Source organism: Octodon degus, unplaced genomic scaffold, assembly GCF_000260255.1.
Source record: "Octodon degus isolate 3935 unplaced genomic scaffold, OctDeg1.0 scaffold00138, whole genome shotgun sequence".
NCBI lineage: Eukaryota > Metazoa > Chordata > Mammalia > Rodentia > Octodontidae > Octodon > Octodon degus.
This window is the reverse complement of record NW_004524714.1, coordinates 2336489-2349755: the sequence shown is the minus strand read 5'-3', so window position 1 is coordinate 2349755 and position 13267 is coordinate 2336489. Positions and strand designations below refer to the sequence as shown.

At 54.5% G+C, this 13267-nt stretch overlaps 1 protein-coding gene across 1 annotated transcript in view; it reads right to left on the bottom strand.

The window, feature by feature from the left end:
- Eng (endoglin) overlaps positions 1-13267 on the bottom strand; it is a 42890-nt gene that overhangs the window by 18366 nt on the left and 11257 nt on the right. The window contains exons 3-8 of the mRNA XM_023701700.1: positions 4611-4751; positions 2507-2672; positions 1781-1946; positions 1413-1539; positions 906-1077; positions 575-717 (exon numbers count right to left, since the gene is read on the bottom strand). Coding sequence (XP_023557468.1) covers positions 575-717; positions 906-1077; positions 1413-1539; positions 1781-1946; positions 2507-2672; positions 4611-4751 — 915 coding nt within the window. The remainder of the gene's footprint in view (positions 1-574; positions 718-905; positions 1078-1412; positions 1540-1780; positions 1947-2506; positions 2673-4610; positions 4752-13267) is intronic.

The following is a 13267-nucleotide window of genomic DNA, read 5'->3' as shown; positions in this document are numbered from 1 at the left end:
GAATTACACATTCAAGCTCAAGATTTTCTTTCCTTTTTTCTCTTTTTAGACCAGAATATATTTATTGAGTGAAAGAAAGCTTTTGTCTGAGAGAAGGACAGAAGGTGGACCTGCGTGGGTTGCCCCAAGATTTTCTTCTTCTTTTCTTTTTGTGGAACCACAGATAGAACTCAGGATCCTGTGTTTTCCAGGCAGACGCTTATGCCGCTGAGCTATCTCCCTGGCCCACTTGCATATTTTTAAAAGCATGTACTGTTTTTATAAAAAATACATTCATGTGTCAGTCAGGCCGAGACCACTTTTTCAGCTAACACCTGGCCCAGCCAGCATCTGGGGTCAATGGCGGCTGCAGAGGGCTGCCCTGTTCAGAGTGCTGAGCACGTACCCCTTCCAGCAGTGGCATGTGCTCGCCCTGTCAGACCTCACTTAAATCGCGCCCTGTGGAAGGCACCATCCCCAACTGTGCTGGGACCTAACTCAAAAATGGAGGCTTGTGGTATGGTGGGATGTGACCTGACCCTCTGCCCTGGTAGGGCCCAAAGCTCCCGGGCAGTGCCCCGGGGCCTTCTCTCACCTTCACGTGGTCTTTATTGAGGACCAGTGTCATGATGCCATTGGCGCACGTGGGCCGGATCATGGACAGGAGCAGGTGCGGGCTGCAGTTCTCCTTGGGCGGGGTGGTGGGGCCGGGTGCCGGCGTGGTCGGTAGCCCACCGCCTGTGGGACAGTCAGTCACTGAGTGCCCACAGTGCTGGGCACCATGCTCTGGGGAGGCTGGCTGTGCACTGTTCCCGCTGCACACAGGGCAGGGAAGCTCAGGCTGGCTGATGACGCTTGCCCAAGCTCCCCGGATTGTGTGACAAGTGTGGGGTGCGATGGGAGTTGGCAGAAGGGCTGGGACTCACCGCAGCTGGCCCGCAGGGAGATGTCGCTGGCCGGAGGGAGCTCCACAAAGGACGCCACAACGCTGGCATTGAGCATCTGGGCCTTTCCCAGCAAGCCTTGCGGGGTCTCCGGGAGCACAGAGCCTGGAATGTGCTTGTCAGGGAAGATCTTAAAGGAGTATCCTCCAGGGGCCTAAAGGCAGGAAGGCAGAGCAGGGGTCTCAGACACGTTCCCCCCACCTACCCACCTGCTCCTCATCTCCGGGCTCCTGATTGTCCTTCCACTGCGCAGGAGTTGCCTCTCCCAGAGTTGGCCTTGACACACAGAGCTGGGTTTAGAGGACTCCCTGTTGGACCAGGGAAGCCTTCCTGGAAGAGGTGGCCTCAGGAAGGACAGGTGATTGACAGAGAACACTGGGGACAGAAGGTCCATGCGGCCTAAAGGTTCATTCGATCAGGGGTGCTGGAGCCGGCACCTCATGTGATGGCGGACACTGGGAGTTCAGGCTGTTGGTCGGTGCCACTCACCCAGACCTGCACATTGTGGTTGGCATCGATGACCCAGGACACATAGGGTGAGGTCTGCAGAATGAGCACAGCATCGGGCGCCCCCACCATGCAGCTCAGCTCCACCTTCAAGGTCACTGTCTGCGGCCTGTGATGCGACAGGTAGCCGGGTCAGTGCGGGTGGGAACGCAGGCTCAAACGGACCCGATGGGGACAGGCGGGGCGGAGGAGGTGGCCTGCACAGGGTGGGCAGCTGCTGTGCGCTTACCTAGCCAGGAGTAGTCTATGGCCACCCACAAGGGTCCCCATCCAGGGGTATAGCACGAGTGGGTGGGGCTGGGTAGCAGTGAAAGGTGGGGTGGAGCCTGAGAGGGGCGGGGCACCCTTACTCATTGTTGGGACCAGGCTGGACCCGCAGAATGTGTGCCTCTTTGTGGCCGGCTACGCCTTCTAAGCGGCAGCTCCGGACCAAGGCGGGGGCCCGTGGCCGCCATTCAAGCGTGCGGCCCATGTCTTGCTGGGCTTCTGGTAGGCAGAAGGACGGTGACTTCGAGGCTGTGGAGATAAGCGCATCTCAGTGCCCTCCCGGAGCAGCCTGGCACTAACCCAAGAGCCCTTGCCTCACCAACAGACAGAGGCAGCCATGGGGGGCACACAGGACGACCACTGAGATGGGGGCGTCAAGGACCTGCCGAGGGTCCCTGCATCAGTCCCTGGGCCTCTGTTTCCTCCTGCTTCAGCACAGGGTTAACAAAACCCGGCCACCCCCTGAAGCTTCCTCCTGCTGGATCTCTTACAGCACACACCAAGACCTTAAACGACAGCACTGAGCCTAATGCATCCCCATGCCAGCCCCAGGAGGACAGAGTCTGAGTCAGTCCCCACAGAACCCCCAGGGCCTTGCGTAGGGCCTGGCACATAGCACTTGCACCATAACTAATAGAAAAGTGGTGAAATTTGTTAAGTAAGTCATCTGGCATTTCACAAGGTTTGGCTGAAGTTCGGGGAAACGGATGCTACGTGCGACAGGCAAATCACACCCCACCACAGCCCCGAGTGCCCAAGTGTGAGGACTGGGGCAGAGGACTTAGAGAGAGGCCACGGGGGAAGCCAACCTTGGCCCAGGCGGAGGAGGATGCTGCCGGGGTCGTCCAGCGAGGCCACTGAGGCAATGGGGCCCTTGGTCATTGCCCAGTCGAGGATCTTGGTCTTGGTGGTAAACGGTGGCAGCTGAGTGACATTGACTTCTGGGGACTCTTGAAAGATGACCAGGCTGGTGTTCTGGGGAGACACAGGGAGGCTCAGGGTGCTGCTCCCTGGCTGAATCCCCTCTGTTCAGGAGCCAGGAAGGCCACAATTGCCACCGCCTGTCCGCAGTGTCTCGCTCCTCCCTACCCAGGAACTGTAAGGGGCACATCCTTGTCTGACCACTGTCCCAGTATCACCCTGCTGTCGTTTTGGTCACTCAGCCCATGTTAGGACACCCCATGGCTGCCATCTCACTCCTCAGAAACCACCCTGGCCCGAGTTCTCTGAAGCAACGGAAGGCAGAGGGTGTAGGTTACATAAGAACAGAGAAGGAAGACAGGCCTCTGGCTGCACGCGGATGGGGCATCTGGGTGGTTCAAGATTTGCCATCCTTGCCCTGCCTCAGGAGAAGCTTCCAGACTGGGAGAAAAAAAAAAAAAAAAAATCAAGGCAGGCTTCCTGGGGGAGGTGCTGTGGTGAAGGGACCCCAAGGAAGCCTGTGGGGCCAGGAACTTGAGTTGCTTTGTTCTGTGACTAAAGCTGTGGGCACTGAGCTGAGCTGGTGGTGGCAGCAGCCACAGAGAGGCTTCAGGCTGGCTATGAAGGAGGGCTGACGGATGGTGACAGTAGGTGAGACACCAGGGCACAGTCCCTGAGAATGGAATGCGCCAGTCTGGAGGAATTCACAAGGGGATGAAGGAAGGGCCCCTCGGTGAGGAGCGCGCCCCCTGGTGGTTTAAAAAACGGGGAGGTCTTCAGCAACGTGAGGCCCGGCAGGGATGAAAAGACTGGACATTGCCAGTCACCTGCCTGGCACAGGGTCTGACACCAAGGCCCATGCGGTGCTTCTGTCTGTCACCTAGCCTAGCCCCAAGCCTTCAGCTGCAGACCTTTGGGTCATTCTGGATCACAGCTCACAGGCAGTGGGGGGAGTTACCCAAGGCCGTTCTCCCTGGGAGCCTCAATTTCCCCTTCCGGGGCAAGGTGTGGCCTGCTTGGGTCCCACCTCCTGCCACACTCCCATCCTATCCTTCCCCCCACCCCACTCTGTGTTCCTGTCATCTTTCCCTCCCCTGGCAGGCCCGCCCTCTCTGTCTCCCACCCCATAAAAGGCTGCTGCTCCTCATGCCCCACTATCATCACCACCAGGCCAGCAGCCTCTTCCATCCCTGCCATGGGAAAAATCAAATCCCACAGCCCTCCTCTCTAATTCATGTGTTTGACAAGCTTGACAGGATTTTTTTTTTTTCCTTTTCTATCTTTATTTTTTGTCTTTTTGAGACAAGGTTTCACTATACAGTTGAGGCTGGCCTTGAGTTCACTTTGTAGCCCAGGCTGGATAGGAGGTGCAGCAATCCTCCTGCCTCAGCCCCCTGAGTGCTGGGAGACAGGTGTGCAGCCACCCCCTGGCCTCAGGTTTGAGAGAGTTTTAAGAACAAAGTATCTCTAACGTGGGCTATGTCAATTACAAGTCTTACAAATTGAGCAAAGGGTAAAAAACAAGCTGGATATTCCTGCAAATTCCACTTCCTAGCCCTAACCACTGTTAACATTCCCTTAAGGCTCCTGGCCAGGTATGCTAGCACAGCCCCCAGCACTCAGGAGGCTGAGGCAGGAGGATTGTCAAGAGTTCAGGGTCATAGTGAGACCCTGTCCCAAAAGCAAAGAACTAAAAGACTCATGAATTTTCAAATGGATGTCTTAGAGCTTGTTCAGAGGCAATGAACAAGGCAAACTGCAGCTTGAGAAGGATCCGGTCTGGCCCGGTTGTTCATCAGCCTCATGCTCCTCCTGCTCCTGCTGTCGCCTGGGTTTCATTTGTCAGAGCTCAAGGGGTCACCAGGCAGGATCTTGGTGACAAATGTCAGGATGAAAACCAGCCAGGCCACTGGGATGGAGACCCTGGCCTGCGGAGACTGACTGCGGCCGTGGACTCCACGGGGGGCCGGGGCCTCTGGAGGCAGCACTCACGTAGGCTAGGTGGAGTGGGATTCCGGGCGCCCGCAGCTGCAGGAGGATGTTCGTGTTCGTGATGAGGACCAGAAGCACCTCTTGAGGGTGGGTGCCATTTAGCTCGGACGCCTGGAGGGTCAGCTCCAGCTGTGACACGGCCTGGGGTGGGACAAGGAGACATACTCAGCTCAGACCAGTGAGACTCACCCAGGCGTGGTAGGCCAGAGAGCAAGGTGCCTTGTGGGCTGTCACCCACGCCTCCTTCAGCCTGCACAGCCAGGTCACTGAGGATGACTAGTGCCGGGAGCAGCGCCTGACCTTCCAGATGTGCCTGGAAAACACAGGCTGAAGGAATGGAGAGAATAGTCCTGGTAAGCCCCAGAAGAAATTGGGGTGGGTCTGAATGTCATGCAATAATCGGTCAAAATTTATCATTTCTGCAGATGTGTGTGTGTGTGTGTGTGTGTGTGTGTGTGTGTGTTGGTGTGTTGAGGGGCTTACTGGCTTGGGCTATGCAGTGAGTTTAAGTCCAGCCTAAAACACATAGCCAGCACCTGTGTCAAAAAATCTGTTGCAGTTTGGGGCTGGGGAGGTGGCTCGGTGGACTAAGCGCTTCCCTGGCAAGCGCAAGGGTCTGAGTTCAATCCCGGTTCCGCAAAAAAAAAAAAAAAAAAAAAGAAAGAAAGAAATCTGTTGCAGTTTACAATATTCCCCTTTAGTACGTTCAGGGCACTAAAATGCTGGCATCTTTGTTGGTATTGCTATTGTTTTCATGGAAGCACGTGAAGTTGAACTCATTTATTTTGGAACGTACCCACTCTATTCAAAATTAGTTTTTTTCTTCTACTGCTAGGGATTAAACCCAGGGCCTCGTGCATGCTAAGCCCATGCCGGACCATTGAGCTACACTGTCAGCCTGCATTCCTAACTGTAAGTGATAAAGGCGGCATGTACTTGGAATGTTCCCTGCCACCGCTAGGACTTGCAGGGAAGTGTGGTGCCAACTCACAGGGACAAAGACAAGGGGGGAGGCCAGGTGTGGGGTGTACGGCTGGAACACAGCTTGAGAGGCTGAGGTAGGAGGTTCGCCTCGAGTTTGAGGTCAGCCCAGGCTGCATAAAGGATGCAAGGCCAGCCTGCGCCACACAGCGGGACCCTGGCTGGGGTGGCAGGGGCGGGGGCGGGGGACGGGGACAACAACTAGCAAGCTTCCCTGAGACGGTCGGTCGCCAGGAGCAGGCCCCCGGGACCCCTCCGAGCCGTCAGAGGGAGAAGAAGCCTGCTTCGAGACAGAGACAGCAATGGAAAGTTTTTGGATTTCATTTCTAATCTCCTGGATGATGTCACAGAGCCAGAGACAGTTTACAGCCCTGGAAAAATGTGTTCAGAGACATTTCCGTGGCTCAGTGGGGACCCTGTGACTGCCGTGTATGCGAGTGCCCTCTTCAAAGCACACAAAACGAGCAAAGAATGTTACTCCATTTCTAATGTTCTATGATTTTTTTTTTCATTTTAGTGTGATCTTTTAGGTTATTGTTCATATTTTATGCTAATTTGTAGCAGAACGTTTTCAAATTGACATATGTGCACTTCAATGTTACATTTTCAAAGAATTCTGTTTCATTTCTTTCTCTTTTTTTTTTTTGGTGGAACCAGGGATTGAACTCAGGCCCTTGCGCTTGCCAGGGAAGCGCTTATTCCACTGAACCATCTCCCCGGCCTCCTGTTTCATTTATTTTTATTATTATTATTATTATTTTTTTTTACAAATACCAATAGGATTTTATTTAAAGGCAGAAACAAAGACTGTCAAAGCTGTGTAAAAACAATAAGAGCATGGTTAGAATTTCAGAAAATCAGATAAACAGTTTAAAGGAGGTGACTTTCCCCATCTCTCCTACTGATTAATTAAATACAATATTAAAAAGTTTCTATCTATAAAACACTCTTATTTTCACAGGAATGAATCATTTATTTCTTAAAAACCCCCTCCACATTCTTTTTTTTTTTCTTTTTGAGATTGGGTCTCACTATGCAGTTCAGGCTGGCCTTGAGCTCACTTTGTAGCCCAGGCTAGTCTGAAATTCAGACTATGCCTCCTACCTCGGCCTCCTGAGCGCTGGGATTACAGGCGTGCACCACCATGCCTGGGTCCTAAAACACTACACATTCTTAACACGTTAAAAATTAAATGCTGGCCCAGGGTGGTGGCTCATGCCTATAATCCCTGGACTATAGGAAGCTGAGGCAGGAAGGTTGCCAGTTTTGTGTCCAGCCTGGGCTGTTAGCAATATCTCTCAAAATAAAAAACAAAGTGGGCTGGAGATGTAGGTCAGTAAGAAGGCGCTAGGTTCAACCCAGCAGCAAAAAGAAAATTGCAAGGATGTGATACTAGGTTCTGATTTTTGAGCTTTTTTTATTCCAGTACTGGGGATGGGTTGGAACACTGCTCTACCATGGAGCTACATATCCACCCCTTTTTATTAACTTTTAAAATTTTGACACAGTGTCTCACTAAATCACCCACCCTGGACTCAAATTCTAGATCTTCCTGCCTTCATCTTTTATTTCTTTTTATTTTTTATGTATTTAGTACAGGGTCTACAGGGTCTCACCGCACAGATCAGACTTCTAGTGATCCTATTTTCAACCTCCCAAACTGTGGGATTATAGGCGTGCGCTGCCACTCCCAGTCTCAATTGCCATCTCAGCATGCCCTGGGGGCCAGGCTGACACTTTAATCCGCTGAGCTACCTGGCTGGCCCTCCTGCCTTCATCTTTAAGTAGCTGGGATTACAAATGTATACCACTGCACCCAGCTCTGTATTTTTTTTTTAAATTTCGTACAGGGTCTACAGGGTCTCACTGAACAGATCCGGACTAGTAGTGATCCTCCTGGTTACAGCCTCCCAAACACTGGGATTACAGGCGTGCACCACCACACCCAGTCTCAATCTCTGTCTCAGCATGCCTCGGAGGTGGTGGGGCCAGCATGGCAGGCCTGGGGATTGAACTCCTAGCCCCTTCGTCTGCTCAAGCAGGCGCTTTAATGCCCTGAACTATTTCAGGGGAATAAACTATTTCAGCCGGTCCTTCAGCTCTATTTTGATAAAATATGAAATATGTATGTTTTGTTCCAGGGTTATGACTATTACCTGAAACTGACCGGAACAAAAAGTGAAGCCCTCCACCCTGGTGCCATGAAGGGCCTGGGCCCAGGACCTCTCCCAGCTTCACTGAGAACTGACCCAGCCTGCTCACCTTACCCAAAAATCTTATTAGGGCTGAGGACATAGTTCAGTGCCTGCCTGGACAGCACAAGGTCCTGAGTTCAATTTCTGGTGTCCTCCCCCCCAAAAAGAACAGAACTCACAAACCAAGCCCGTCACTCCACTGTCACCTAGGTCCTTCCTGGACAGTTGAGGACTAGGGCTGAGGCCCAAAGAGGCAGTCACCGGCCGGGTCACACCGCAGTAACAGAACAGCCTAGAAACTCAGGGAACTGGAAGTGGGGCTCTTGGGGTGTCGTGTTCCCAGAATCCAGGGGGCTTCCCACAGCAGGCCTGTCCTTCCCCACAGCCCTGAGTCACCGGTAGCCACTCACACACATGTCCCCGGCCCTTTTCCTGCTGTCACCCAGCCCTGGGTCTCCACTTCCGGGATCCTGGGGCCACTCTGGGCGGGAGAGCGGCCAGCCCCTCGTCCCCAGCCTGGCCAGCCTGGGCCTGCCCCGTCTGCCCCTGAGCGGGTGGGCGGGCGACCGAGGTGCTATTTTTGTGCTAGCGCTGCGCAGACGCCATTGTTGGCCGGCGGTAGGTGGCGGGAAGGGGATTTCGGCGAGGAGGCCCTGAACACGAGCAGACACTTATAGAAAGCCGCTTCCAGCAATTCTTCTCAGCGCAGAGCCCGAGGCTGCCTGCGGCCCCCACCCTCCCAGGGCCAGCTTGGAGCCTGCTGTACCCCCCAGCAGACCCAGACAGTGCCTACAGGAAGGGTGGCCAAGGAAACGGGTCAGAGCCAGAAGGACCTGAGTTCAACTGTGGGCTCCGTCATTAGCCCATGACCCTAGCCGGTCACCCTTCCTCCACGGGCCTTAGTTTTTAGATCTGGAAAATGGGCTGAACAGTTCACAGACTTGTGTGTCTGCGACCCAGGTGGTTCAGGGCCCAGCAGTGTGCAGTTGGCTCTCCTTATCCATGCCTTGCAGCTCTGAAAATCACATCAAACAAGGATTGAATTTTTTTTTTAATTTTTTTTTTAAGAGGGAGGGTCTTGCTATATTATCCAGGTTGGCCCTGAACTCCTGGGCTCAAGAGATTCTTCTACCTAAGTCTCCTACATAACTGGGGCTATACAGGAATATGACAACATTCTTTGCCTGAAATAAATTTTATATATATATATTTGTTGTTGTTGTTTTGTTTTGTTTTGGAGACAGGATCTTGCTGTGTAGACCAGACTGGCCTTAAGCTCACGGTGACCCTCCTGTCTCAGCTTCCCAAGTGATACGATTACATGTGTGCCTGAAAGATGTATTTTAAAAAATTGCATCTGTACTGAACACACATAGGCTTTTTTCCTGTCATAATTTATATCATTTGCATTATATTAGGCATCATGAGTAACCTAGACATGGTTTAAAGTACAGGAAAGGATTGGGTAGGTGCTCTGTCAATGCCACACCTTTTTTATAAGGAGCTTGGAGTACTGGTGGGTTGGAGTATCTTTGAGTGTCCTTGGAGAGCTCCTGGCCCCAAGGCTCCTGGACAACAACAGCCTGCGCACCTTTCGGGAGGAGCACGAGGGTTGACAGTGGGCAGCCGTGACGGAGGCTGAGACACCACCTGTCCGTCCTGGGTCTCCATCTCCTGCCTGTGCTGGGGAACCGGGCTCAATGACCTTCTAGAACGGGGTGCCCCCCACATTCCAACTGTCTCCTGGGAGGCTCAGCGTTTGCTCTGTGGGAGTCCTGGTATCAGCCAGGTGTGCAGGGGAGCTCCCAGGGCTCCCGGAGAGAGATGCTCCTGCCACCAGCTGAGAGGCCTCTGTTCCCCCAGCCCTTTCTGCCGGGGGAAACTCGACTGTTTGCCTACCTCAGAATAGCTCAGCAGAGTAAAGTGCAGGGGCCTGCTGTGCCGGCCCCACCCCTGGGGCGGTGCGCTGAGATGGCAGTTGAGACTGGGCGGGGTGCGCATCTATAATCCCAGCTCTTGAGAGGCTGTAAACAGGCGGATCACTACGAGACCTAGTATGAGACCCTGAACACTCTGTAGACCCTTCCCTAAAATACAAACAAACAAAAAAAGAAGCGGCTTTGGAGCTCCCAAAGGGGGACAGCAGGTGGTACAGCGCTGGTCTTGGTGCTTAGGTGACCAGAGCAAAGGTGACGGACCCCTCCAAACCACACTTGGGAGCAGTGACTCCACCAACCACGTTGTGGGGGCCAAAGTACAAATGCTAACAGCCACTCCACCTGCTCCCTCCTCCCTCCCGCTACCCACTGGCCTATTCCCCACCCACCCTCCATCCAGCCCTACACAGGTCCCTGGGAGAGACAGACACAGCCCCTGCCCAGTCGATCTGCCCCTTCACCCAGGACCCTTCACCAATCCTGCTGGTCTCATCTGCAAGGTCTGGAACATGAACACAGGTGACAGCCCTGACCCCAGTTCTTCTCACCTGTCTTTTTTTCTTGAGATAATATCTCCATTGTCCAAGCTGGACTAGAGCTCAAGATCCTCCTGCCTCTGCCTCTGCCTCTGCCTCCTGACTGCTGGGACTACAGGTAAATGCCACCACATCCACTGGCCCTGCTGTGACAGTTTATAGGTCCTTGTGTGGCAGCCCAACCCAGAGGCCCAAGCTCTGCCATGCCTGCCCCTAAACAGCTGGCTTCACCACACTTCAGGTCTTGGAGAGCTCATGTTGGCCAGACAGTGCCCCCTCTAGAGGACAGGACAAGATGGGGTCCAATGCAGCCTAGGCTCAGTGCCACTGTCACACAGAACTCAGGGAGGGCTCTTGGGCACCCACAGCAGGGTCTGGAGTAGAGAAAGCTGCAGGTAGGCACATCTGTTCAGCCTCAAGAGGTCCCCACCCTGAGGCCCCACCTCTGGGAAGGTCTGGGGAGCCCAGGGCCCCTCCTGGCTCTCTCTTGGGGACCTGGCAGCCTCGCCTGCCCCTCGGCCACGTGTGTGAGTCAGTGCCAGGCCCAGCCAGCTCATCCGCTCATGCACGGGTGGGATGTCTTTGCTTGCTGTTTGCGCAGAATTGGGGTGAATCAGCCACTGTGACCCAGCTTTGCCCCGGCCTGGGGTTTGTTAGGAAGACAGCGGGTCAGCACGGTTGCCTGACGGGAACCGCTGAGACACCGGGCGGCTTCCTGTCTCCAGGGTCAGGATGTGACCCTGGCCCCCTCCCGGAATCCAGGCTCCGGCCTGGCCTTTGGGGACCCAGCAAGATACAGCCCCTGCCCAGTGGTCCCTTGCCTGCTTGGTGACCACCCCAACACACACACACACACACACACACACACACACACACACACGCTGAGCACCGCTTTCCTGGGGTTCTTGGCTGCCACCCACCCACAGGAAATCTGAGGGCTCCGGGGCCGCACGGGGGTGGGCGGGAAAGCCACTTCTCTGTGCCAGGGACTGAGGAAGGCAGCCACAAGTCGGGCGGGATGGGACGGGCTGCCCAGAGGCCCACGCCTCCTCCCGGCCACTGTCTCCAGGCCTCGCACACGCAATAGCCTCTGCCAGGAATGCCTGCCATGGCTCTCTGGCCAGACACTAAGGCCCTCTGCCCAGTGTCCCTTCCACCACATCTAGCACTTCTCCTACTGTCACCTACAGCCCCCTGCACCCCTGCCCCATGCCAACTCCACCACTGAACGCTGGGGCTGCTGCTGCCCACCTCCCTGGACTGGCAATTGCTCAAGGGCAGGGCTGCCTGTATCTTCAGCATCTCCCCAGGCAGGGTGCAGAACTGGGGAGGGCAGGGGAAGGTGGACTGCTGAGGCACAGGCTTCACAGTGACCAGAGCCAGCGTTGGCCGGGATCACGGGCGTAGCCCGTAGCACAGGAGGCTGCGAGAGCTCGCCTAGCCACTCTGCAAGTAGACGGACACCCCTTCTCAGCTACCTGCAGGGATCACTTCTGAAGCTCAAATGAAGCCAGGCATGATGGTGCACACCTGTAATCCCAGCCCTCAGGAGGCAGAGGCAGGAGAATCACAAGTTTGAAGCCAGCCTGGGCTATATAGCTAGAACCTATCTAAAAAAACAAAATAAGAAATTGAAACTCAAATGAATTGGCAGATATGCAGCTGTTCTGTGAACTGCCCCATGCAGGTATTCATGGCAAGAAATGGAACGCAGAGAGGCAGTGTAGTGGTGACAACCAGTAGGTCTCAGCAGGCCCTGCACTTGATATGTTCGCCTGTGCTGTCCATCCGGGTTCCCAGGGCCTCTGTGAAATAGGAACTATTATCGTCATCTGCATGTTTCTAGGGGAAGACCAAGGTACAGACAGGTGGCCCAAAGCCGGGTAGCCAGAAGAGCTCAGCCAAAGCCCCACTGGCAGATGGACGACTATGTGGCTTTAGAACCTGTGTGTGTGTGTGTGTGTGTGTGTGTGTGTGTGTGTGTGTGGTCACTTGCTTCTGTTTCATTCTGAGATGGAGCCTCACTGTGTTGCCCAGGCTGGCCTGGAACTCATGGGGTCAAGTGATCTTCCTATCTCAACCTACCAAGTAGCTGGGACAAGTGTGCACCACAGTGCTGGACCTGTGCTCCTAACCTCGATGACTGCACTGTCCCCAGATAAAGACCAAGCTCCCTAATAAGAGGACAGACCTTTCCCATCCCCCCTGCCCCACTTGGAGCCCCAGGACCACAGCTGTTCCCCCGGCACCTGCCTTCACGCCCCCCTCCGCCCCGCCCACCGGGGTTGTTTCCCCCAAGAGCCCTGCCCGATTCCATGGCAGTTGGAGTCCCTACCCTGTGCTCCTTGCAGACACACTGGTCTCCTGAGACCTGGCTGGCTGTCCCTACACCTGGCTCCTACCCAGACCTTCCTCTGCCCGTGGCCTGCTGCTGTTAAGTGATCAGGACTGGGAATCCCAGATCCTCCGAAGAGATACAAGGAACCCAAACCCCAGAAAAAATAAAACGAACCCACAGAGAGCAGTTATACTTTCCATATCATTACCAAATTTGCAAAAAAGTTACACTGCCTCTGACAACCACCCCAAGTGTGTCGGGTGCTATCTCTGGGTTGGAGGTTATCGAAACCCACAGTCCTCATGGCTGGCAGGGTGGTAGGGAGCAAGGACCCCACCTTGGGGGTCTGGGCACTTTCTTATCACCACACAAATGTAAGACATCTCAACAGTTTGGGGGGCAGGCTAGCCATGAGCTTACCTCAAGCCACACAGTGCTAAATCAGTATTTGCACCCAAAGGTACAAGGCCACCCATGCTGCCTGACTCTGCAGTCTGCCTGGGACAAGTGACAGATCAGTCTTGGGATGGATCTCTCTGGCTTTCAGAGACTGTCTAGTGGGGGTCACAAAAATATGATAGGGGAACACTCCAGGGGAAAGAGGGGTCCTAGGGAGAACAGGACCACTGCCCTGGGCATGGCCAACAGGAAGGCACCTCTCGTCCTATGG